Source organism: Pteropus alecto, unplaced genomic scaffold, assembly GCF_000325575.1.
Source record: "Pteropus alecto unplaced genomic scaffold, ASM32557v1 scaffold7, whole genome shotgun sequence".
Taxonomy (NCBI): domain Eukaryota; kingdom Metazoa; phylum Chordata; class Mammalia; order Chiroptera; family Pteropodidae; genus Pteropus; species Pteropus alecto.
Genome location: NW_006494614.1, coordinates 11,262,410 through 11,288,944, shown reverse-complemented (window position 1 = coordinate 11,288,944; position 26,535 = coordinate 11,262,410). Strand labels below are relative to the sequence as shown.

At 36.6% G+C, this 26,535-nt stretch overlaps 1 protein-coding gene across 1 annotated transcript in view; it reads left to right on the top strand.

Annotated features, from left to right (window-relative positions):
- Nucleotides 1-15,200: 15,200 nt before the first annotated feature.
- ZNF292 (zinc finger protein 292) overlaps nt 15,201-26,535 on the top strand; it is a 79,844-nt gene continuing 68,509 nt past the window's right edge. The window contains exons 1-4 of the mRNA XM_006926331.3: nt 15,201-15,314; nt 17,428-17,514; nt 17,623-17,864; nt 18,076-18,272. Of these exons, the coding sequence (XP_006926393.1) occupies nt 18,105-18,272 (168 nt within the window). The 5' untranslated portion in view covers nt 15,201-15,314; nt 17,428-17,514; nt 17,623-17,864; nt 18,076-18,104. The remainder of the gene's footprint in view (nt 15,315-17,427; nt 17,515-17,622; nt 17,865-18,075; nt 18,273-26,535) is intronic.

Sequence of the window (26,535 nt, the reverse complement as noted above, 5' to 3'; positions counted from 1 at the left end):
CCTTAAAGGCTGACCAAGGCCCCACCAACTTGCAGATGCTCCATAGCTGCCTTGATCAGGAAAAAAAGAGAGACTGGAAAGTTACACATAGACTTTTTACTGCCTCAGTCTGAATATCACTTTTGCTCCCATTTTATTGGCCAAAACTAGTCATATGAGCTCACAATTACATAGAGGCTGAGAAAGGAAGGCAATCAAATGAAACATTTAGTGAACATTACTGTCTCTGCCACAAATAATATAATAATTTGCTTGTCTTTTATTCATCTTTCTTATCCTTTAAAAACAAAATAAATTATTTTTTAAGTTGCACGAACCCAAATAGAAATCCTTTTTAAATTTTGTTTTGTTTTATTTTTTATTCCCATTTAAAATCTGTATATATTTGAACCAGCTTAAGAATTAGAGTCTGAAAAAAAAAAAGAGTGGTTTCTTATGTCAGCTAACAATATCCATTGAGGCAAGATAGGAATCTACAATGCCCACTTCCCCTTTCATATTTTTACCCTTGTGATTTGATACCACTTTTCCATGATCTGAATGCCTGACCACACTTAAAGAAAAAGAAGCACTCCCTTATATATAGATGACATGTCTCTATTCAAACATACCAAGATTGTTGTTAAGAGAGAATCATCTTTCTCAAAAAAGGCTAGAGACCAAGTATTCTAGAATTAAAGTCATTATTTTCATTCACCATCACCCAACATGAAATGAGTTCATAATTTAAAACTTCATAAATCCATCTATTAATATTTTATAATCATTTTAACTTAATATGTTCACCAGGAAATTATATTTCTTTTAGGCATACATCCTCTGAGTCCTTTACTGAAATAGTTTTATGACCAAAGCAAATGCTCAGTTATAGCTTCTCTAAAGTTTTTCCAGGATAAAATAATTGTGTACATGATCAGGGTAAAGAACTTTGGCCTCTGAAAGCTTGTATGTCTGCATTTTAGAGCTCACCAAATATTACTTTTTTAAAAAAAATATATTACTTTTTGAGAAGAATCGCACCCTGCCTAAAGATACTGCCACAGCCATCTCTGTGCAAAGGTGAGGTAGCTGCCTTATTAGGCTTCTAAATTGTGATCTCAGCCAATTTATTGCTAAAAGCTAAGGCCTGTGGCTCTACAGATCAAAAATTGCTATTTTCCAAACATGTATCAGGGTGTAGAACCTCAAACCTACCGCGGGTCCATCCTTTTCAAAACTCTCAGAGGGAAAAGCAATATTTATGAATGATTGGCCATAGAATGTGCCCCTGAAGGCAGATTCTTCTGAGAACAAAAGAGCCTCGGTAAGACAAAGTAGCAGTTTCTTATTTCATTCAGTAACAAATTCCTAGCAAAGCTCCATGACTTATCTAAATATTTACCTTAGCATCATAATTAAGGAGGAAGATGATAATTGGTGGAATGTATATTAACTCATATATTTGATTTAAAAATGAAATCATATTTCTTCTGATGAACAGTAGATATGATTTGGCTCATTGGTTTGACCAAAAGGCTGGTTTGGCCAACATTTTACATGTCAAATATTTTCCATAGAGTGAATGAACTAAATATAAAGCTCTAAGAATTTAAAAAAAAAAAAAAAAAGAGTAAATCACATATAAAATAAAATATTATGGTAGCAAAGGTAAATTGACAGTAATAGTTTTTCAATTTTCCAACTCTGAGTATATCAACATGCCTCTGAGTATATTGACATGCCTCTCTGAGTATATCGACAAATGAGTAACTAATACTCATTTGATGACTCAGTAAAGCTTTTTTGGGAAATTTTCGAGAAACAAAGGACTCTAATGACTGAGTAACAAATGCTATGTAAGTTAGGTGGTTTCTAATTCTGTGCTTTCAACAAAATTGAAGAAGTACCTAATTGAGTTGTCAGTTGCAATATTTTTAGCATATAACTTGAAAGAAGTTTTAAAAATTGAGTAATATTGCCACAATAAAACTTCTTCCATTCTCATGACTTATAAGAATAAAGATTTCTCAGAGCTTACATCATTAAAATGAAAAGAATAGAGTAGAATTGATGCTGAAAAATCTCATCTTTTTCTAGTCATAATGTTAAGTAATAGTTATCTACAGATACACATAACATGTGAAAGCCGCCACATCATGGGATTGTCTTGACAAGTAAACTAACATAAAAAGGACTTAGACAACAAGTAGCACAAAATGAATGACAATACACATGAACTATTATTATTATGTAAAAATTTATGATGGAGATCTTAACCTAGGCAGGAATCAGGAGGAGCTCTCTCGTGGTACAATTGGCTTTCCTAGGAATAATACACATCCTAAAAATTATCCTTTTTTGTCACCTGCTTCTTCACCTAAATGTTAAAGCCTTTCTGCTCTTTGCCTTAGTCTCTTCTTCTATACAAACTTTTACTGTTGCCCCCAGAATCCCACTATAGACCTGAAGGGGGTTCCTGATCTACCTGACCCTTTAGAGGCATTTCAGTGTCTTTTGTTCTAATAGAAGAGTAGCAGGCTGGTTCCAAAGATTTTTTAATCTTTTTTTTTTTTTAATCTTTGTTTCTGTAGCTCAAGGTTTCTGAAATCTTTTTCTCCTAATCTGCCATCAATACTTTTGTCATTTTTCTCTTTTCTGTTTCTAATTCTCTCTCTTTCCTTAATTACCCCCAAAATAATCATTCACCTATTTTGGAAATTAAATTTCCATACTTAAGCAAAATGCATACAGAAATAAAATTAAGTATATTAGAATTTCATATAAAGGGAACTTTCACTTAGGGAAGGATTGCTGTACTTACAAATCTTTAAATTTAATTTCTAGCCACTATTTTCATGCAGACAGCCCCAGATTCTATATATGCGACACAGTCACAATGATTTATGAGACAATGTGACTTTCCCAAAAGGTGAGACTGATAATTCGTGTTCTTGGCTTATGAATGGCTGAAATAACTCAAGCAATCTCTCTCCTGTACATGCCCTCACGCCCAATTCAAGGCTTTCACTAATCTGGAATTAATTTATTCATTCAGTCTGACCATCCTAAAGGTTCTCGACACCACACTTTCCGAGAAGGCATTGCTACAGAGTCTAGCATTTGCTGTGGTAGATGGTTCAAATCATAAGCAGTAGACTGCTTTCTTAGGTATATACTTTTTCTTTCTTCTTCTTTTCTTTCCTTTTTTTTTTTTTAACAATTTCAAGAATCTTTTTTAAAACCAATATTCAAATAGTATCTCAAGGGTGAAATTCTGTTTCAGCAAAACCAATTTAACAATTTCAAATATGTATAAAAACATTTAAAAATTAATCGTGTTAAAGATGATAATTTCCCCTTCCACTATTTTATTTGCTGTATTTCATTGCACCAAACAGGAAAGGCTTCGTTTAACCATCTGCACTAAAAAAAAAAAGAGCAAAAAAGAAAAGAAAAATGAAAATTACACTTTGACAAGTGCCAAATGTCAGAAATCACATCAAATCAGAGTACAATTACAGGCTTAATGTGGTATAACTAAGGCTTCCAAACTTCAGTCCACAAACCCACTGTTATTAGGTTTACGCTTGCTAGACATATACATCAAGCGAAAAATCTTGAGCTCCGTGTATGTGATAATAATAGACTACAGGATTATTTTTCTACAAGACTCTCAGATAAAGTTTGTGATTTGTACAAATTGTAAAAGTATGGCCCTAACAGAGGAAGATGTGAGACTTCCTAATCCCTAAGATAATAATGTTAAAGACTTTTCTGTAATTTTGCATTTGTGCATAGTTCTGTTCTCTAAGTGATACTCTCTTAAGTAACAATTGGTGTCTTTTCGCCACTGGCATTTTATGATTTATACGTGGTAAGGAGCAGTAGTTTGCGTCCGTCATAATGCATTCCTGTAGACTAAAAGTCAAGAACTACGTGACATTCAGAAAACACCCGCATGCTAGCAAGTCCAATGCTTCTGTCTTAGTTCGCTCAGGCCACCATAACAAAAGATCATAGACTTTGGGGCTTAAACAACAGAAATATATTTTCTCCCAATTCCGGAGGCTCAAAGTCTGAGGTCAGGATGCCAGCAGGTCAGGTTCTGGTGAAGATCCTCTGCCTGCCTTGCAAATGGCTATCCTCTGGCCGTGTCCCTACATGATAGAGAGGAAGAAAAGGCAAGCTCTGGCATTTTTTCTTAAAGGAGCATTAAACCCTTCATGAGGGCCCCACTCTGATGATCTCATCTAAACCTAATTACCTCCCCATCTCTAAATACCACGACATTGCAGGTTAGGGCTTAAAAATATTAAATCGGCAGGGAAGGGAGAGGAGGCACAATTCCGTCCATAGCAGCTTCATATAAAGCTTCATAATACCCTTTCCAAGTAAGCAAAGAAATAGTTATGCAGAGGTTAAGCTTTGTGGGAAAAGCACCTAGAGGGAGCAATGGAGCAATGGAGGTACAGGTGCAATGGTTTTATTGTGAACTACGTACACACACACAATGTCACAACATGACATCTGAGAGATTCTTTCAAACTGTAGCACTTTGTCTTTAACATAAGCAATGTACTTTACAGTTTGTTGACTCTATTAGGGAAATTTACATTTCAGAATAATCTTTGGTGTTTTCTTTTTTGACAATTCCACCTGAAGATCAGCCAGAGAAACAAAAATAAGGAGCAGTAATTCTCTCCTGGCCCTTTTGCCTGCTACGGTGAAGTCATCTCATATATCTACATCCACAACTGAGACTTCACAAAGAGCATTTCTTTGCCCATTACTTGATTGAACCAGTTAAGGGGAAAAAGACTTATTGTCATTTGTTGTTAGCTCTTAATTCTTTTCAATCTCTATACATCCATGCATCAGTGATTATGTTTAGCCTAGAGGGAATTCCAGGAGTAAAAGATTATCTTTCTGAAGACCTATTCCTTTCTAGCTTAGTTCTGTTTTTGGTTTGTTTTATTTTTACTAATAACTAGTATGTCTCCACCTCCCACCTAAGACTTAACACCTCTGTGAATCTTATTTTTCCTTTCGCTGGCTCTGCATTGTGTAGGCCACACAATAACTTTCTCAGGAGTTCTCTAGGGTGGTCACATATAACATTCAATTAATATTTAATTGATTCATCGCTACTCTTTATAAATAGCTCTAGTCCATTAATTATATATCTGTTATGTACCATTATTAAAAAGAGAGAGGGGAAGCAGAAAGAGAGCAAGTTGTATGCAATTGGACTTCTTCCAGAAGCTTCGTTATTGTTTATGTCACCCAAAGCATTTCATCAGATTCATAGGGCCACCTGGCAGAAAGTAAGACACAGGACACATACACTCTTGGATGCCCAAGCTTATCTGGAGTTTTTCATCATCATCCCTCTCCTAACCCAGAGTTTTGTTTGGAGAGGTGTAGATCTTTTTTTAAGGGACTACTCACTAATATCCAACTCTTATTTTCTTTCCCAGTGAAGTTTTTTGGTATTTATTTGTTTGTTTGTTTTTTAATTTGTTCTCAGGGAGAAATAAAGTGAAGCAGGGGTAGAGCAGAACTCACGTATCAAGTATTCTTTCCAATATTTCTGCCTTAACTTGGTCCTGAAGATTTGAACTTAAAAAGCAAATGAAGAAACAAAAGCAGGAAGTTGCTGCCTTGGTACTCTGGTTCTATTGTCCTTGGGGCAGTAGTGACCAAACATCCAGTAACACTACCTAATAGGAAAAGAATAAGAGAACAAAAGAAAATGGGGGGAGACCATATCCATTCATATTTTGAAATATCATCCAGTTGCAGATTGTGTAATTAGGTTCAATATCAAAGGTAGTGTAATAATTATTGAAGGATCTATTAAAATAATACCTTTGAGAAATAGGATTTAATAATAAATTTAAATAATTACTTTTAAATGAATCATAAAATTAAGTTTGTCTTAGATTCCTTCAGGTTTCCTCAATTTTAAGCTTATCAACAACTTTTTTTCCTATGAAAATTTATTAATAATTTTTATCTATAAAGTGAAATTTGATAATTTAATTGCTCTGAAAAGCAGTGGTTTGGTTTCAGCAAAGGTAACATTTTGCCCCTAATCAAGAAAGAGAATAGCTTTGTAAAGGACCTGTTATCTTGGTGTTAAAAAACAGAAATTGTACATCCCTAATAAAGAATGTATTTGCAAATAATTGACCTCAGGGGAATTATAGAGGAGGAAAATATTTTCTTGCTAAGTTTTCTATCACCATAATTTTATGAATTAATTATAAATAATACAAATGTTTGTGTGAGTGAAAATTATTTATATACGAATATCTATAAAAAGAATATATAGCTGCCAAAGATATATAAGGCTTTTTATTAAGCAGTGGTTAATATTACATTCCTTTCTGAATATTTTCTACATTCTTATTACTTCTAGCCAACTGCGTTACAGAGGGAATTTATTACATTCATTGTATTCCCATTAATCTTTTTAAAATATAAATATTACATCGCTTTTCATTTTATCATTTTACGACTATAGTTTTTCCACTAAGTAATGATTTTTACCATAAGGTTGAAATCAATAAACATTTAACACATAATATACATAGGTTTATCATCAATCAAAAACTCCAAGGACCTAACACAGCACTTACTAAAACTGAGTTTGAATTCATACTTGCTATTGTATTTTGTCCTTTAGAGGTTCTGGTTTGTTTTACTGGGAAAATAGTGCAATTCTCAATACTTATTGACAAAAGATTTAAGGAAAAATAATTCTGAAAATAATTATTTACTGCACATAGCTGAAATGTAAAAATGTGGAACTCTTTTTCTCCCACACTTGCCCTGCCTCTGGTAATACAGGACAGCAAGATATTTTGAAACTACTTTGATTTTGTGTAATTTTTACATAGAAAACCCTCATTTAGAGAAAAGATTGGAGATAGAATATTTGCTTTCCTAGAAGGCAAAACCAAATTAACATCTTTAGGAAAAGCTGCATGAAACATGAAGTTGCCTCTGGTTATCTGATTATACTACCTGGTCCCAAGTATGAAACTAATATGAGACAAGCTAAAAACTTAAAGGTAAAATTATTAAAGTGATTGTTGTACCTAAATCAGAATATGACACTAATTAGATTTAGGAGTAGAAGCTAAAATATATTAGTTAAAATAAGGAAAGCTGAAAATATGGCTACAGATGGATACACAGATCAAAAGAATCTTGCTAGCCATTAGAGGTCCTGGGAATGAAAATCAGACAACTCCAGGTATATAATACAGAGTGAAGATAGAAATAAGTTGCTATGCCAGGACCTCACACTTTTTCATACATCAGTTTCTTTGTCTAATCTTCCTTAATATGGGTACCTATTCCTTTACAATAGCCCATCGTAGTAGTCCAACCTACAGCACTTTCTTGGGTTATGGAAGTCATCTGCAGGTTTATCCCACCTGCCAGGAGGAATTTTATGGTCGAGCGTTTACCAAAGTGTAATTCTCACTTATATTAACATGCCACATCAACAGTGCTAGAAGCTCTCTCCCTAGACTTAAAGAAACCTGCAGCCATTATTTTTACACATTATCTTCACTAAGTTGAACTCGGTATTGTTTGAAATGGCAGTGTTGCATGTACATGCATATAAGTTTATAAAGAAAACTCCTTAGGGAATGTTTTGATAGTAAAGGAAAAGACAAGAAGGAAGTAAATACTTTGTACAGAATATAATTTAACAATTAGAAATAAATCTCTGTAAAAAATTGGGAATTTTATAAGACTAACCATAAAATTTCTGGGTTTATAAACCTTTCTGTAGTTATTCTGACCTCTCTATAAAAGATCTCAGAGTGCTATCCTTCCCCCTCCCTCTGCCTTTTGGTTTAAAAATTAGAGTCAGGGGTATTTTGTTGAAAAAGACCAACAAACCAAAAAGAGATAAGGCCCGTTTAAAATGTATGGTTTATGAAAATTCAGGGCCTCTAGTCTGGGCTAGAGATTTCTTGACTTCTCTATGGCTAATATAATTTTTCAGAATATGATATAACTTGAATATACAGTAGCCTGTAAAATATTAGAAGCAAAAAGAAGGCAACGCCTATCGCTCCAAGCTCTCATTAGTTTTCCTGTAGAACAGATGATTTTTCAAGACCTTAAATGTTTGCAACTGAAAACAGCTTTTATGAATAAGAATAAGATAGATTCTTACCAGATCAATATCTTGATTTCAAGGGGCCAGGTTCTCATTCTACGTAACTATGGAGATCAGATTACACAAGAAGGCAATCTTCCCCAGAGGGAGCTGGTTACAGGGAAACTTTCTGATACTGCCGGTGAAATTGAAATTCTAAATTCAGCTACATTGATTGAATTTAACACACTCTAACAGGCACACACAGCATTTTAGCAAGTTTTATTTTAGAAAAGGGAAACAAAACACAAATAATATTATTGAAAGGCTTACTTGCCTTCTAAGTATATGCTACTGAATAAACACAGAAACATTCTCTATCAGGAATCTCTTGTGTAGTTAATGCAGTGTTCTTTACCTCCAGCAATAACACATTAGCAACTGATTTTGATAAATTATTAATTTTCTGAGCCAAATTACTGTTATTTTTTTCTAATGTCTACCTTAAATATGTCTAATTTAAAGTTTCAAGTTGTTCCTAATTATACTAAAATTAACAAGTTTATAGACTATCTTTATTTTCCATTGCATTGTGAAGTCCTGTAACTTCCAATCAAGCCTGTATCTTTTTTGGCAAAGTAAATTATAAATTTAACTGCACTTTTAATATCAGTATTGTTCTTATCAACCTCACAATAGAAAATTTCAGATCTTCAGAACTGTTAACATTTATTGAGTGTTAATTAAGGATAAGCATTTTATGTGCATATTTTCATTCAATCACAACAATTACAGTGTAGGAATTATTATTACCCACAATACAAATAAAGGATCTAGGGAATGAAAGAGAAAGTGGCTTAACCAATCCTCTACACTTAGCTCACTCCAGATTTGGGGGTTCAACTCTTCTAGATTGAGTTATCTTGAATTCAGAGTGTTCCTTTAGAAGCACAGCTCTAGCTGGAAATCTTTAATACAAAATAGAAGAGGCAGAAGGTAAAGAAATAAGAAATCTCTCTCTAGGAGAGATTTATGAGAGCCGCTGGGGTATGGCATTGAGAATGGAGAAGAGAAGTGATACAAAGACTTCTTTGGCAAGTCTGCACAGCTGATGGCACATAAAGGAAAGAGAAAGCAGAGTCAAAGCTGAACTCAAGGTTTGGAACATAATATTTAGAAGGACAGTAATGCCCTGAGCAGACATAGGAAAGCAAGAGAAAGCTTAGCCTGTGTGAGAGCAAGGGTGGGAGGGGAACTCAATGAGTTTATTTGGGATTGAGATGCCAGCAAAACACCTAGATGGAGTTATCCAACAGGCAGGTGGACATGAGAAGCTGAAGCTCACGGAAAAATTCAAATTGAAGGTATTGATTTGGGAGTCATGTTCATAAAATAAAATTTAAAGCCATAAAAATGGATGAGCTTGCCAAAGTAGAGGGTATAATGAGGAGGTTGATGGCAGAAACTTAAAAAAACATTTAGCAGCCTAAAGGAGTTTCTAGTGAGATTAAAGATCCAATATAACAGAAACACATTAATATCATTGGTGGCAAAAACAAAGAAAATAATTGATCACTCAATATTTTAAGCAACTAAGACACAAGTTCAGATCTTAAAGATCTTAGAAGATATGCCCCCCCAAATAGATCTTAATGATAAAAGTGTCACAAAGAAGTTCTTTTCCAAAATAATTATACAGAAAATGACTTTATGAAACAGAAGTTAAAAGTGAGGAGCTTAAGCTTCAATTCATAAAGGTCTTCACTGCATATTTTCTGGGCATCCTGCACTACACACTGCAAGGCCTATGTATTAACCTGTAGACTGTCTTTATCAGAACAAAGTCTTTACTTTTATTATGCTTTGAAGGGAAAATATTTGGGGTAACTGTGCAAAAAAACTTAGGAAAGTAATGATGATAAGTTACCCTTTAAAAATAGTCTTTTGCTTCCTATGCAAGTGACTCAGGTATATGAAAGATGTAAAACACCCCCAAAGACCGAGTTTGTCATGAAGCTAGTTTTCATTGTTATGGCCTTATAACCTCAAACAAACGTATACAGAGCAGCTTAATAATTTTGGGAAGAGCAACACGTACTGATCATTTGAAAATTAAAAAATAATGTTTCGACTTTAATCTTGAAAGTTCATTTGAAGTATATTTGGCAGTAAACCCAAGCAGAAAGAAAATAAATTTCTCATAGTTTCTTCTTTCAGCTTTACTCCCCTGCTGTATTGTGCCAGTCAGTGCTTGGTGAGAAATGAGTCTTGCTTTCTAAATGATGCACCAAAGCAGCAGACAGTTGAGTGCTTGTAAGTGTTTTGTTGCTTTCTACATTTGAAAGAGGGCAGAGCACCAAAGAAGAAAATCCTACAGTGGCATGGAAATGATGGCAAGACTCAAGCATTCGGAAGCAAAAGTAAAAAAAAGTTGCCTCCTTCTTTCATTGAATATCTCATGCCTAAAAATGTAACTCTTCTAGGAATCACGCCATTTACCTTTTATTCGAAAGGGGAATAATATACCAGAAAGCTATTCTATTGGCAGAAATATTAAATAAGAAATAAAAGTTAGCTCCATCTTAATATTTCTCTATTGACTTAAGAGAATAAGTTATCCCCCTAAGGGTATATTTTAACATCCAAGTTAATAAACAATATCAAGCACAGTATATTCATGGAATTTCATATTAATGTTATACAGGTTAACAATTGCTTAAAATAGTGTCTGATTTTAATTGATTATGTCCTTCTGAAATTAATAGCAATAAATAAGTCAAAACTTGCTTGATTTGATCCCGAATTTAAGAAATGCTCATCAAAATGGAATGCTATTTTTAAACTATGAAATTGTTTTAAAAGTTTGACAAAATACAGTTCTACTAAGAATTTCTGGAAAACAGGTTCCTTTCTATGCTGTTGATGAGACTATAAGTTGGTTGAAAATTTTAGAAGGGCAATTTGGCAACACCTGACTGAGTTAAAATCGCACATTGCTTCAATCCAACAATTCCTCATTGGGGAATTTATCCCACGGATACTTACTTAAAAATCCTACATATGCACAAAGAAAGTCACTGCAGTATTTTTTACAGTGAAAAAAAAAAGAGAAATAACCTAATCACTCACCTATGAAATAATTAAATTACCCACATTTATACTGTGGAATACCAACCATAAGGCTATTAAAACTAATGCTGACATGGAAAATTTCCAAATAACTTATTAAAGGAAAAAGGCAAAGTAGAAAACAGCCCAAATGAGTGATATAAGTTGATTTGTTTAAGAAAGTGGAGTGGTTATATACATATAAATGCTTATACATACAGAAGAATAATTCTTAAGAATATATAAGCTTACTGAGTCTAGTGTATGAGAGTAGGGTGAAACTAGAAGTTAGGAATGGAAGAGGATTTTTATTTTTTATTTTATGTCTTTCTGGACTGTTTGAAATTTTGTTTGAAATTTCAAACATGAAATTTTCAAATTTGAAACATGTTCATAATTTTAAAATTAATGGTACCCAATTAGCAATTACAGGGACTATTGGAGCCATGAATATTTGGAATTCACAACTCAAATTTTAAATTAAGTCTTTTTTTCCTCTCCGCTTACCCTTACACATATGAAAAAATGCAATTTATCAAGGCAGGTAAAATTCGAAGTCTCTTCCTCCTATCCCTGCACACCTGTTTTGATAGGGCTGCTAAGAAGTAATCAGATTCTTTTCAACAAGTAGCCTGATTAGGAAAGACATGAGTAAGGGGTTGAAAAATGCACGTTTATTGAGAACACACCTACTAGCGCCCAACATTGAACTATGGGCTTGGGATCCAAATGATTCACAAAACAAAGGCTTTGGGTAATTAGGACATTTAGAACAAATTGTGAGGAGTTGGCTATAACTTCTTTTAAAAGTGGTTTGTGCCCACTAGTGGGTGGAGCAAGAAAGAGGGTGCTTAGGCATATTTTTACAAAATTGGTGCAAGGGCTGAGAGTTAGAGGGAAGGAAGGGAAGGTTTAATTAGACAATTACAGGTCTAGAATAGTATGACCTGAAGGACTCTGAAATGATGGTTAGAAATGTAGGTTTCCAGGGCCCAACTCAAGTCTACTGAGTTAGACTTTCTAGAGATATGGCCTGAGAATCTGCATTTCAGTCAAATTGTCTAAGTGACATTTGCACACACTAAAGTTTGAGAGGCTTTGCTCTAAAATAATTCAAATCCTGAAGAATAAGTCCTACCCAGAGTCAGAGATAATCTCCTTACATTAATTTTCTCCTTAGATTTCTAGGAAGGTAGTAGGGCCCATATTAAGCAGTACACTAGATGTCAGTGGGTAAACTCATGGTCAAGAAATTGAGAAAAGATTCAGCCATGTTAAGAAAACGATTGCCTTGGAGATTTAGAATCTCTCAAGAAGATAATTTAAAAAAAAAATCAATATTATGACAAAACGTAAGAGCAAAGACCAAATTAAATTAGATCTAAAGTACAAATTATTTGTGAAAAAAAAATTAGAGCCTACATTTTTACAATTCATTCGTTACAGTGAAACAGCCGAGCATATCTCTTGTCTCATTTTCATTGTGCTCATTATAAGTTTTGGTTATAGACAGTTTTATTAATAAAACATAGATCTCCAAAATATTTAAAAGACAGTTGTAAATAAACTGTAAATAACGTTTGGAGAGCATCTGATCTCCCTGTATTTTCTCAGCTATTTTAGATAATAATGATGATAGGTATAAATACATATCTACAACTGTCAAGCATAAACTGAATTGAATTTAGTTCAATGGGCATTTACTGACTACTTATTACCTTGCAGTGTGCCAAAGGGTATTAAATAAGGAAGGCTGGATATAAGACACAGTCTCTACCCTCAAAGGGCTTACAGGCTTGTAAGTAAGGCTCACCTATAGACTAACTCTAGTAAAAGGCAAGATGACAGATTCCAAATCAATATATAGCAAGTAGTAAATCAAAGCTACTGGAATTTTAAAGAGTGGTTATTTCTGTATGGGGAGCGGGGCTAAGGGAAAGCAGAACAAATCAGTCAAATCTACTCTGGTGACAGATGTTGTATCCAGTCTTCACTCTACCCAAGCAGACAAAAGAAGGCTTCACAGAGGAGCTCTGGGTTAAAGAGGAAATCAATGGGATGAAGATGTGGAGAGAAGAATATCACACCTTATAAAGGTGTGATAGTGGGTAAGTGCTTGGTGGGACTGATCCTGGTCCAATATATGAATATAATACTAAATACTCAAATTGATATTAAGTTATCATTATTATCATTTTATTGAAGAATATGTCTATAAGAGTTACAGAAATCAGCAACACTCCTAAAGAAGTCAATGTCCTAAAATGAAAAGAGAGACCTGTGGATTTCCAAGTTCATCACACTTTGAGGTCCTATTTTTAAAAATCCAGATGCCACAAAAGTGATATTCTCTGATAGATTTCCAGTGAGGTAGATGAGATACAGTGATTAAAACTTAGAAATGTAAGTAAAGAAAGGTACTTTCTGTATTTCTTTCTTTGCTTCTTCAGAGAGATGCTGTGAACTAACTCAAGGATTGTCTATAGAGACAGTGTATACCACATTTACGCTTCAAGGTTTTATTTTGCTTTATTTCTCGATTATTTTCACGTCGGTTAATGTGTAAGTTTGAATAACTGAGGCTCTATTAAAAACATTTCCTTTAAAATGTTATTACTCTTTCTCATTAACACTGGCTTTTCCTCATGTAGAAAGAAAAAAATCCAAATAGGCAATATAAATATCCCTTCTCATTTAATTACCTGTTCGTTTAAATATACATGCTAGCTTCTTTCTGGGAAGAACTTAAGGACTAAATTTATCCTCTTAAATGTTGGTCCTACGTTTCTGGTGCCTTTGGAATCATTTCAATATGCGACACAGCACCTGCCTCATGTTTTCAACATTTTATTTGACTCCCTTTGCTGTTACTCTCAAGGAAAATGTCTTCCGTGGAAAAGTGGTGTTTTTAACCGATTCTAATACAATCTGTGCTTCCTCTTTGTGTCTGTGAGCACAACGGTTCCCAGACTCTGGAAGGACTTTCTGCTGGACCGAACCCCGGACTCCTGCCCTGACCTCTGAGATCCAGTAGGCGGCCTGTCTGGGGCCAGCCGCCCGGCTCTTTGGGAGAAAGCAGATAGAGTCTGCGAGACCAGGGAGCAGTGCCCGCATCCCAGCCCGGGCGGTTTCTGGAGGCCCGGCGCCCCGCCGCACCCTGGAGAGGCTCCAGCATCTCTCAGCCTGGAGGACCAGGGCGGCCGCTGCTCCTGGGCCAGGAGCCACAGCTGTTCTGCAGGCTCGATCAGCAGCTCTGGGTGGAAAAGTCGTGGCTGCAAATGTCGGAGCTGCGGCTGCTGAGGGACCAGAGACTCGAGTACCCACGCGGCTGCCCCGCAAGCCAACGCTGGGCCGCGGCGGGGTAGCCCAGTCTGGCCTCTGCCAAATGGGGACTCGCAGATAGGGTTAGCGGAGCAGAATGGAACCAGCCTTAGCCCGGCTCCAGCCCCGCGGACCTTCTTAGTCGCTAGGGCCCAGAGAGAGTCGGGGAAGGAGAAACAGTAGCTCGAGAGCGGCGCGCGCTCTCCTCCACCTCCTGGCCTCTTGCTGTCTCCCCGTTTTGCAAGGGCCGGGCCGGGCTGCGGGGTTGCTCTGGTCCAGGGGTCAGAAAGGAACTGCCGGATCTTAGTCCTGAGCGATCCGTCATCTGCAAAGGCCGCTTTCGCTGCATCCCTGGCGCGGCCCCCTAGCTCTGTTAGCAGGCACACACCAGCTCCCTTCCTGCCTCTAGGCCCTGCTATTTCAAGAATTCTAGGAGGAAAAATGTGCACCGGCGTGGTACGGCTTGGAGCAACCCGAGGAACTCGTAAAGCAAGAAGGCACGCGCGACCCGAAGGGTGGCACATTTGTTCCCTAACCTAGGGTCTCTCCAGCGTTATTGATCGCAGGGATAGTGTAAAGGTCTGTTTCTGTCTCCCAGATTTACTCTGAAATCAAGTCTCTTGAGAGTGAAAGTCCATATACTTTTATGACAGTAGTACTGTGTCCGAAATGGGCATAGACGCTAGCTCCGCAGACACTGAGTGCCCCAGAGACGCGGAGTTTCCGTGCCCTGGTCCTGTTTTCTCGGTGGAATGGGCCTCCGAATTCCCCCAGGAACGGCTCAGTAAGTACGTGTGTGATGATTCCCATTTAACTGACAGCTTGTTGTTGAAGAACAAATGGACTAAGGTACAATAAGTCATGTGTACTTGTTGATACACTTTTTATATGGCTAACAAATTTCTGAGATCTCCAAGACAAGGTCCACCTGTCAAGGGATAGTATTTACAATTGTTCTCATTTTAAAAGTCTGCACTTCTGTAGAGATTCGGTGGACATTGTAGTTAGCACCTTAGACTACTTTGATGTTCTGCATTGAATCTACATACATTTTCATAATGGAACACTTAGTATATTGTCTGTATTGCCATAGCAGATCACTCTTCTACAAAATTGTAAGCTTCCTCAAGGCAGGTATAGTTTTTATTCACCTTTGATTTTTCCACCAAGTAATGCCTGTGCATAAGTACTCAATAAATGATTATTAAATAATTACACCACTAACTTGTAGTTCTTACATTTCTAGACTCTAAAACAGAGGAATGGAGACATGAAGAGATAGGGCTTAAAGATGCCAAATAAAAGTGGAGGATGTTTGCAAGATAGTAATCGTACTCAGAACCGATTTGCTAATCAAGTCTCTCTGGTTTTAAAACTATCATGGGTAGGAAGTGGGAATGACCTACTTTCAGGCTATACTTTTAAATCTGCTTAAATATATTTATCTTTGAATATATTTTCATTCCTTCTCTCTTCTTTCTTTCTATAGGTTAGGTGTGGTGAAAGCCATTATACTTGAAGTGAAAATGTGCTTTGCTAACCTTTCATCTTATCTATCCTTGGATTTACTGGTACATTTGGCTATTCTCATATTTCTCACTTTTCATATTTTCATTGGCATCCTAAGATAACATAAATTGGAGAAACGTCGTTTGGATATCTAAAATACTTCACTTGGGAAAGTGAGCTGCAAATATTAAAATCCATTAGCTGCCTTAATTGTTGCTCTTTCAGCTCCCAGTGATACTTTTGTATCCTTTTACCTTAGCATTTGAATGTACTCCACAGCCTCTTCCATGAGTAAATATTTGAAGAACCTGTCTTGTTAATATGTAATATCAGCACACATATGTTGTGCTAATATTTTAGCTGATATTGTTTTTCAGAAAGGGTTCAGTTGTGTGCATTCATCTTATACGATGGCACTTAAAAAGCATTACCACCCCTGATGCATTACGAAATATCCATTTTGGACAATATACTCTCTAGAACACTTTTTATTAACACTAAAAATCTCTTGAAGAGGATGCAGCATACAATAGGAATTCTTTTTTAAATGCTTATACTAAAAAAAAAGTACTTTGTTTGGAATATTATAGTGAAAAGACTAGGTGCCTCATCACTGTTTCTGAATCTGTAGACCATTCAGTTGTAAGACAAGCCTCTTGTCTTATTTTCTACTAACAAAAATATTTGTTTTATTCTGAACTTTAGGGTTAACAACTTGAATTTCTGTAGTACCTCTTCTGTTTTGTTCAGGTGCCAAGTATTATATGGTTCAGAATGCCATCTCTATTTACAACATCAGGAAAAAAATGCTGTTGAATTTATAGTTTCTCGATAACCTTATTCTTTTAATGCTGTTGAATTTATAATTCTCAGTAACCTTATTCTTTTATTTTAGCATCAATTTCTCCTCCGTTGTGATTTGTAATGGAATCTTTATTGCTATTTTTTTAAAAGATCAGGAAAAAAATGCTGATGAACTTATAGTTTCTCGATAACCTTAGTCTTTTAAATGCTGTTGAATTTATAATTCTCAGTAACCTTATTCTTTTATTTTAGCATCAATTTCTCCTCCGTTGTGATTTGTAATGGAATCTTTATTGCTATTTTTTGCTTGACCTACTTTCTTTTCAAGTATATAGCGTGTTTTCAGTGATGGTAATTTCTGTAGTGTGTAGCAGAAAGAATCTTAAATGACAATGAAACATTAGTTGGGTACCACTTATTCTAGAAATACTTCCGTGGTTTAAAAATCATCTGGTTACAAGGTCCACAATTTCATAGTCTAAAATCTTTTAAGCTATGCTTTTCATGAGTTAGCTCTGTTCTCTCGATGATAACTTCGTTCTGTTCTAATTCAGTTATTCTTCTTTGTTGCCTTAACCTGCTAGAGATTGTGGGCAGAGACGTTCTTGGGGCTGAAGAGAATGGAGCGAAATCTGGTACCTCAGGCAGTAGATCTCTCCTCCTCCCGCCTGGTGAGAAGTCAGTTTTGACAGCTCATAGCCCCGCTTTGGCTCTCACGCTAGAGGTCCCTGGGTGGGTTTTACCTTGTTCCTCTTCCCCTACCTCTGGCCTGCCTACAGGACAACCGCAAATGCAGCCATTGCCCCAGCCCACCAAGAGCTCTTCCACATCCGTCCTCTCGGAGAACTGGAGTATTTGTCCGTAGAAGACTTCGGGGACTAGGAGAAGCCACGCCAAGATCCGGACGCTACAGAGGACAGCCCCTCCCCAGGCTTTTCGCCGGGTCGCAGCGCCCACGTGACCAAGAGCAGGCCTCCATCAGCCCGCCCTTTCGGTCACGGCTGCCCACTTCCCGCTCAGGGTAAGTAAACCGCGGTTTTCCGCACCGCCCCAACCCCGCCTTCCTCCTGTCCCTTTCCCTTCACCACCACCCCCACCACCCCGGCTCCCTTGCGCCATTCTCCCCGCCTCCCCTTCCTCTCCACCGGGCCCTTTGTACGTGCTCGGCGGCGTGCGAGCGCGCCCGGCACGTGACTCCTCCGAACGTGGCATTGTGTTATCACGTGACCCAGGTGCGTACGCGACGGAGCGGGGTGTGAAGATGGCGGACGAAGAGGCCGAGCAGGAGAGGTTGAGTCGCGGTGGAGGTGGCTGCATCGCGGAGCTACAGCGCCTTGGCGAGCGGCTCCAGGAGCTGGAGCGACAGCTGCGAGAGAGCCGGGTGCCGGCCGTGGAAGCGGCCACAGAGTACTGTCAGCAGCTGTGCCAGGTGAGGGCGCCTAGGGTCCCCTCCCCCTTTTCCCCAGCTAGAAGGGGAAGAGGGCGAGCGGGCGCCTGGCGGCCGAGCGGTGGTCGTTGCTGCGTTAGCGTCGTCGGAGCCGCTGCCCGGGCAGGAGCAGCAAGTACGAGGAAGGCGCCTTTGTGTGACTGCCGTTGTGGCGGTTGTTGTCGCAGCTCCCGGCTGGGGGAAGGGAGTTGTGGTCAGGGCGGAAAATCCCCCTCCCCTTCTCTTCCCCGAACTCAGGACTGCGCGGTCCCGGTGCTGAGGAGATGTAGGTGGCGAGAACTGGAGCCCTCTCCACCGCCGAGAGAGGGTAAGGGGGGAATGGAGGCCAGGTCTCCTGCTTCCTTCTCTTATTGTGCACTGGAGATTACCGCGCCCCCCGCCTCTGCGCTTCTGTTTCCCACTCCGACGGGCCTCCGCCCCCTCTGGTTTGATTTCTTTGCCTCCCCTTGCTTTCATCCGACCCGCCCCCGGCCCAGTCCTCGCTGTCTGCGGGCCTTTGTTGTTCGAGTTTCGCCTTAGGACTGAAGGGGCCTTTGTTGATGTTCCGAGAAGCAGTCTCCGCCGACCCCTTTTAGCTGGGCGAGACGTTCGGGCTGGGGGGCCCGGGGGTTGTCCCTTTCTGCCTTTGCTGGTTTGGTGAACCACTTCCATGGTAAAGGTTGCTCTCTTCGGTAGAGAGGAGCTGTCCCTGTGTATGTATCCCTAGGCTCGAATGTCCCTGTGGGGCGGCTTTACCAGAGTCCGCTTCTCTTTTGCTTTCACCCTTTGAGTACGGTTTCCTCTGCCCTTTCTCCCCCATCTTCCTACCCCCTTATTACTTGGAGCTTTCCCTATTTGGCCTCCTGGTGAAACGGAGAGATCTGAGGTTCGTGTGGACTTGTGTTCAGGTCAGTTTGAGACCTTTCCTTTCCTTGCACAAGGACACTGCTTTCGAGTAATTGCGTTGTAACCAGGATTTAGATGTTAATAACACTGTTTGATAGAAATCAGAGATTAAGTGTGTGTGTGTGTGGGGGGGGGTCTACATTTGGACTTGATTACAGACTCCATTTACGCCTGAATCAAGGTGCTGCTGCTTGCTATGGTGAAGATTTTGGCTAGATTGTCTTGTGGAGGAAAAAGGCAAGATTTATATAGGTCACATTTAGAGTTAGCTTGTGAAATATATCATTATAGACAAGTTGTTTTGGAAAGATATCGAACTTAAGATGGAACAATGGTGGACCATTTTAGCACTTCCCAATAGATTACCTTTTCACTTAAATGTTAGCCTCCAAGTTCTGAAATCTTTCTTTATAAGATCAGGGATACTTGATACCATACAAAAAATTCTCCATTGCTGTGTGCACGTTATAGTCACTACTTGGTGGTAGTTCATTGTCTTAAAAAAAAAAAAAATTGTCTAGGAGGATGCATATGCAGTGTGAAAGCTCCCCTAAGGTAACATAGGTCTGGTGAATACCTATGGCAGAATTAGAGATGTGTCATTCCTTTGAATCCTAGTTTTAAAGAATTGTTGGAATTTGCCAGTTTCACTACTCTGGCAGTACCCACTCATTCTTAATTGGTCGTTTAGGTGTAAGGACTTACTTTAGATATAAAAATATACTTCAGTAAGATCACCATAAAAGGAAGTCTCCCTTTATAACTAAAGTCAGTTTTGTAATCAGTGAAAAGTATTAAAGGCTAGCTTTGCTGGAAAGACATTTTTCAGATAACAGTGTCCACTGATGGATTTAAGGCTAATTACTGTAAATACTCTTGGCCAGCAATATTTATAAGCAGGATTAATAATTCTGGGAAAATGGAATCTAATGCAAGTTGGATTTTTTTGAGGATGTGCAACATCATGAAGTTATCACTTTAAAATATTTTAAATGAAACAGCATTCTTTATCAGTATGAAAGTAATTTTCTGTATTAATTTTAAGTGGTTAGTCTTACAACACAAATTGTTTTCATTGACCAGTGCTGCTTGAAACAGTAATAAAACAAATACTGGGTTGTGGATTTAAAAAAATATAAAGAAATATTTTATGCACTAAAATACCACAATAATTTAAGTGAATTTGAAAGTAATCTCCATTATTTGAATAGGTACAGAGTACATCTGATCTTTGATCACCACTAGAACATTTTCTATAATTTTCTTCAAAGTAACCTGTTTATGTTAGTGATCTGGTCAAGTGGGAGATAATTTGAAACAATTGTTTCTTTAAAATTATATTCTAGACATTAATACTTAACCTTTTGATATGAATTGAGCAAAAACAGTGGTTAACAATTATTGAATTTATTGGAGCAATCTAAAAGCAGTGCTAGAAATAATAGGAGCTAGAAATTGTCTTCGTTTCTAACCTTGAGATTATCATTTAACGTTTCTGTCTAAGCTTTTCCTGTAAAGCTGAGATATTCCCATGCTTTAAGAGGGCAAAGATGAACAAACATTTGTCAGTTAATGGGCTTCACAGTTAATATTCTGAGTGTTGATGCTTAGTACTTGTGCAGTCCTCATTGTTGTATTTATTTTAAAAAATGGATTAGTTTATATTCTGAATTTTTACCTCAGCAAAAGATGAGTTTCTGGAGAATATAGTGAAACCTTCAAAAACAGAATTTCCTTACACTTTCAAGTTTATTTTCTTTCTTTTTGAATGAAGTAGGATAGTAACTGATTTCTAGAATTCTGAAAAAAAAAAATAGAAATGAAGGATTAAGTTTTTCTTACTATTAGCAGTTTTGTTTTGCTCTTTATGTTGGGTTCCTTCCTGGAATCATATCGCATTTATTTACATGAACATTTGCTTAAAGCTTAATTGGGAGGAGGGGAAGGAGGTAGAAGATGGGTGTATTGGGTGTGGCTGTCAAAAATCTCAAATTTCCTTATATCTGTACAAGCTCACTTTAATCTGGGTAATGTAGATTTATTAATTTACTTACTCAGAATAAGAATATAGGATAATCAGAAATAATTTCTTGCATTTTTTTTTCAGGACCATTAGTATATATGAAATGATTATAGTTGGAATGTCTTGGACTATTTATTTTATTAGACTGGGCCAGTATTCACTCATTCAGCATTGTTATTGAATACCTACACTGTGGGTCAGGTAACCATGACCATGGTGTCCCTGGTGTTAAGGAGCCTGCAATCTCTGGAGGACAGTAGACAAATAAGTAATGATAGTAAAAGATTTATATGTCTTATTTCTGGATTGAGTGCAGTACAATGGAAGGTTATTTATTTGGGAGTTTAAACAGAAACATTCCAACAGAAGAAGTGTTCTAAAAGGATTTTAAAATAATTATTCATTCAAAAAGTTCAGCCATTGTAATAGTTGAAGAAGGGTTTTTTGGGGAGTATGTTTGTTGACAGTATTATATAGTAGGCTGGATGATTGATTAATGCACATTATGACTTACTGGTTGTTTATCCTCTAGTGACTGATAATTGTTTTAAAAGATTGAATTGCAGTTGTTTACACAAATATGTGTAAAACACACACACTCTCAGTTCATAGTATAAGCAGTGTTTTTCAACTGGACACAGTACTTTTTCCCACTGCAGTTCTCTCTTCGAAAGCATTTGGAAATAATGTGGGATCAGTTGTTTGGTCATTGCAGTGGCTGGGCATGTGATACTGTCATTTAGTGTCTATAGGCCATGGATGCTAAATTTTCTGAAGTGAACAAGACATTCCTACTCCATTGAAATTTATTCCTTTCCCTAAATATCCATCGTGCCCTTTTGAGGATCACTGAATAGAATGAAAAAGAATGTATTAAGATTTTTTTTTTTTAAGTCATCGTGCTCTTTTCATGTTAAGAAAATATAGTTATATTAAGAAATGTGGTTAATCTGGAACAGGTACAGGTAAATGCTTTTCAACTGTATTTAAATTCACATTGAGCTTGAGAGGTCAAGAAAATGTTTCTTCCTTAGCAGAAATTACAAGCAATTACTTAAACATTTAGTAAAACGATTCACTTTTACTAGGTTAAAGAGGGTAGCAAATTCAACATACTTAATTGTCCTGATTGAAGCAGAGATTTGACCTTTTGATACAATTGAATTCTATACTTTAAAGAAAGTACTTAATGCAAGGACTAAGTTTAGATGTTAGCAGGGGGGATATAAGATACAGAAGAATCTAGTAGGATATAAACTAATAAGGTAAGATTTAAATATCACTTCATGACAGTTAAAGAGGTATCAAAAGGTAGTATGTCATTAACTAACAAATTGCTTTATTTTTCTTTTTTTAAAATTGAAAATATAGTACATTGAAATGATTTTTAAAAATTCAAAAACAGAAAGGTTGTACAACAAAAACTTGATCTCCTTTCCACCCTATATCTCCAGTCACCTTCCACAAAGATAGTCCCAATAGTTTTTTATGCATATTTCCAGAAATACTGTTTGCTCTTTTTTAAATTTAAGATGAAGACATACCATATAATACATCTTGGTTTTTTTTAGCTGAAAAAAGAGATGTCATTGAGATCATTTCATAGCTGCCCATATAAATATATGGCTTTCTGTTTTAAATTGTATGATAATTCTGGTCTGTGGCTGTGTCTAATTAATCTGTTAATTATTGGTGGCTAGTTAGAGGAATAAGTTAATTTTACATATAGTAATTTTAATAAAGAGTTCAAAGTAGTAGTAAGCACTTCAGGGTAGGTATCAGAGAAGGCTTTACTGAAGAAGTAGGATTTGAGTTAGACTTTAGTACCTTTATTAACTATTGTTAGTGCCTTATTGGTGTAAGAAATAAAAAATCAAAACTGTTAGGAGAGCTACTGAGTATTTAAATTATGTAATTAAAATGTTCCTTTGTATATTTTTGTTTCATCTGTTTGAAACATGTCGTGTCATGTTTTTGCTTAGTTTTGATTATAGTGGCAAGAATTTTGAAAATGCTTAAACGTTTTCCTTAAAATAACTAGACATTTTTCTTTTGATATCTTAAGAGGATATCTTAAGTTAATTTGTAGGACACTCCAAATCAGAAGGAAAGATGACTTGCTTGTTAGTGATAATTACTTTAGGTATTGAGGGAGTAATAAGTCATTTAAACTTTAAAAGTTTAGGTAATGCTCAGGGGAAATAATTTTTAAAGTGTTCGTAATTAGTATGATTGCATGCTGGAGATAGTAAATTTCACTTTTCAGAATATGCTTATACCAATTTTAGCACAGGAAAATTTTTACCAAATTTTGCTTGCCTCTTGACACTTCTTGGTCCCAAATTAAAATGGAGGAAGAGAAGATGTATTCTGTAATTGCCCTTCATAATATTTTATATGACTAACCTGTGAGGTCAAGGATTTTTGAAAATACAGGTTCTTAGCTACTCTGTGAAACTGCTGCTGTATTTTCCTTACGATTCTGTCAAAAAATCAAGAAATTACCTTACTTTTCCCATCTCCCACACATAAATCTAGTTCTTAAAATTAACCAATCAACATGTGAGTAACCTCATTTGTAAAATGGAAAGTTTGCTCTTCATTAACGTGTTCGTCATATTCCCCATGTAACTTTTAACTGTGTATTGTTTTCCAGGAGAGCCTTTTGATTTATTATTTCTCTTTTGACATTGAGAGTTACAAAGTACACCTCAGGAAAAAAAAATATTTCCTTTTAGCTCCTTAACTTTACAAAAATTTAACGGTCTCTAAGTACGTATATTTAGCCAAGATTTGTTAAAATTTAGTTACAAAGCTTAATTTATATTAATCAGATATTTAAATTCCTCTTATGTAGGAGCACTAAGGGAGCCATGGAGAATTATGGAGTGAATCTCAGCCTTCAAAGAGTTTACAAAATCCGGTGCATATATTAATAGTTAAGCAACACTATTAATAAAGTATCTAATGATAAATATAAGTGGAATGTGAATTAAGAGAACTAGAGCATTTTTAAATTACTTAATTTAGCTAAGAATTTAGCAGGAAAGGAAAATATCGTTTACACTGGGTCTTGAATGAATTTGAATAACCAAAGAGAAATGGGAATGATGGGACTCAACACTCAGAAATGTAACAGCTGTTCAAACTGGCATCTTAGCGGAAAATGTCAGAGGGATTAAAATTGTATAGGAAAACCAGAGGAAGAGTTTAAGATCCAACTCAAGAAATTTTAATTACTCTTGTAAGTTAGATAATATATGGTTACATTGCCTAAAGACTCCCCCTTACAAGTTTAGGATGTTGAAATAAAATTAAGTTAGACTGTTACCTTTGTTTTTCTTGAAGTATCTTGTATCAGTTATTGTCATGTAACAAACTAATCCAAAACTTAGTAGCTTTAAAAGAACAGACAGTTTTTATTACTGTTCTCAAGTCTGGATCTTTTGGGTGGTTCTGCAGTCAACTGGTAGGTTTTTTGGGCTGAATGATGCCAGGCGGTCTCACTCATATGTCTTATGATTGTCACATGGGTTGGTTAAGGGGTCTCAGGTTGGTTCATCCCTGCCTCACTCTTACCTTCTAGTAAGGTAGCCTAGATTTCTTTATATGGCAGTGAGACAGCAAGTTATAGTGCACAACTGCTTTTCAAGACTCTGGTTGTGTCATGTTTACCAGTGTCCCCTTGGCTACAGCAAATGGTCAGACTCAACCTCTTTGTGAGTGCAGAGAGATGTGATTCTTTAGGGACCATTGCTGTTATAGTCCTACTGCATATAGGTTCTTTTTTCGCTTTATTCCTCATTGCAATCCTGGGTACTTGCGTAGGCCAAATTAAAATTTTTCCTCTCTATAGCCTCCACTTTCTTTCTTGTCACCCATATTTCGTTACCAAAACACATCTAACTCTCCTTTTTCTCTTGGGTTGGCAAAAGGCATTCTTGCTTTCTAATTTTAGTCTCTAAATAGAAGGGCATTCCATTCCACCACTGTAACTTCGGAAATTTTGTAGAACATCCTCTTTATTTACATTGTTCTTTACCTTAATATTAAATCTGGTCTGATTTGGTGTTTTGTGTTGTGTCTACCTTGTACAGTCTAAAAAATAGCATCCTAGTTCTTGTCTAATTTTTGGTCTTTTCTTCTTAAGTGATGAACTTGTTTTTAACCTTTTTTTTTCAATTTGTGAAATTACCCAACATCTTGCTTTTATCCTTTTGTCTCAATGGGATCCACTACTTGAGTTTATGGAAACTCAAGTCTGTAGATCTAAGTTTGTTTTTGATCTCAGCTCACAGTAAAATGTAACTTTTTTACTTTACTACTTAGTTGTCACACTAAAACAAAACTATCACCAAACATTACTTTCTTGCTGTGTGCGATTTTTCTTTTTTTCTTTTTTCCCCTCCCCTCCCCTCCCCTCCCGTCCCTCATTGTTTTAAAAAGCTGCTCTGAATTTTATGGCCCACTAATAAGTTATTACCAAGAGTTTAAAAAACACTACTTTTAGGGGATTGCTGGGCTCAATTTAGTAGTAAGCACAGTGGCAGGCAGTCCTAAGTTACAAGGTGGCCTTCTTGACTAGTTGATTCCAAATATTCTTACATTTTATTTAAGAAGAGCATCAAAATTAAAAAAGTTTTAAATTTCCTAGAGTAAATGTTATAAATCCAGCATTATGTCCATGGAACCCAATTTGAGAAATACTGGATAAAATACAAATTTAAGTTTGAGCCCAGTGTTCTCTCCTTGCTCCATTGTTTACTTTTTTTCATTCTTTCACTGTTCAACAGGAACTTTCAGCTCTATCCAGATTGGTCTGTTCATTCCTCACAAGTACATCTGTTCATTTTACTGCCTTTACAACTTTGCTTAGGGGAGTAGTGTTTTGTAATGGAAGGCCAGAGGGCTTTGAGTTCACATTTGAGTTCCCCTACAATCTGGATAATATATTTAGCTCAGGTTTTCTTTGTTTTAAAAAAGTAAGGGGGGAGCTTGGAGTTAGAGGTTAGACCAGGCACTGTTAGATGCTTTACTAACAATGAATTGTTTAATGTCAAGACCTGTGAGGTCATAGGATTAAAAACTGTATAATCTGTTTATTTTTATTTCTTTAGTGGAAATAATAGCCTTTTGTCTGTCACTTTTGTTGCTTGCTTATTTAATACCTTTTTAAAATTAAATTTATTAGAATGACATTGGTTAATAAAGTTATATATTATTATAACTTTCAAGTGTACAATAATTTGTCACATATATAGTGCATGGTGTGTTCACCACACAGAGTTAAATTTCCTTCCATCACCATACATTTAATCCCCTTTACCCTTATCTACC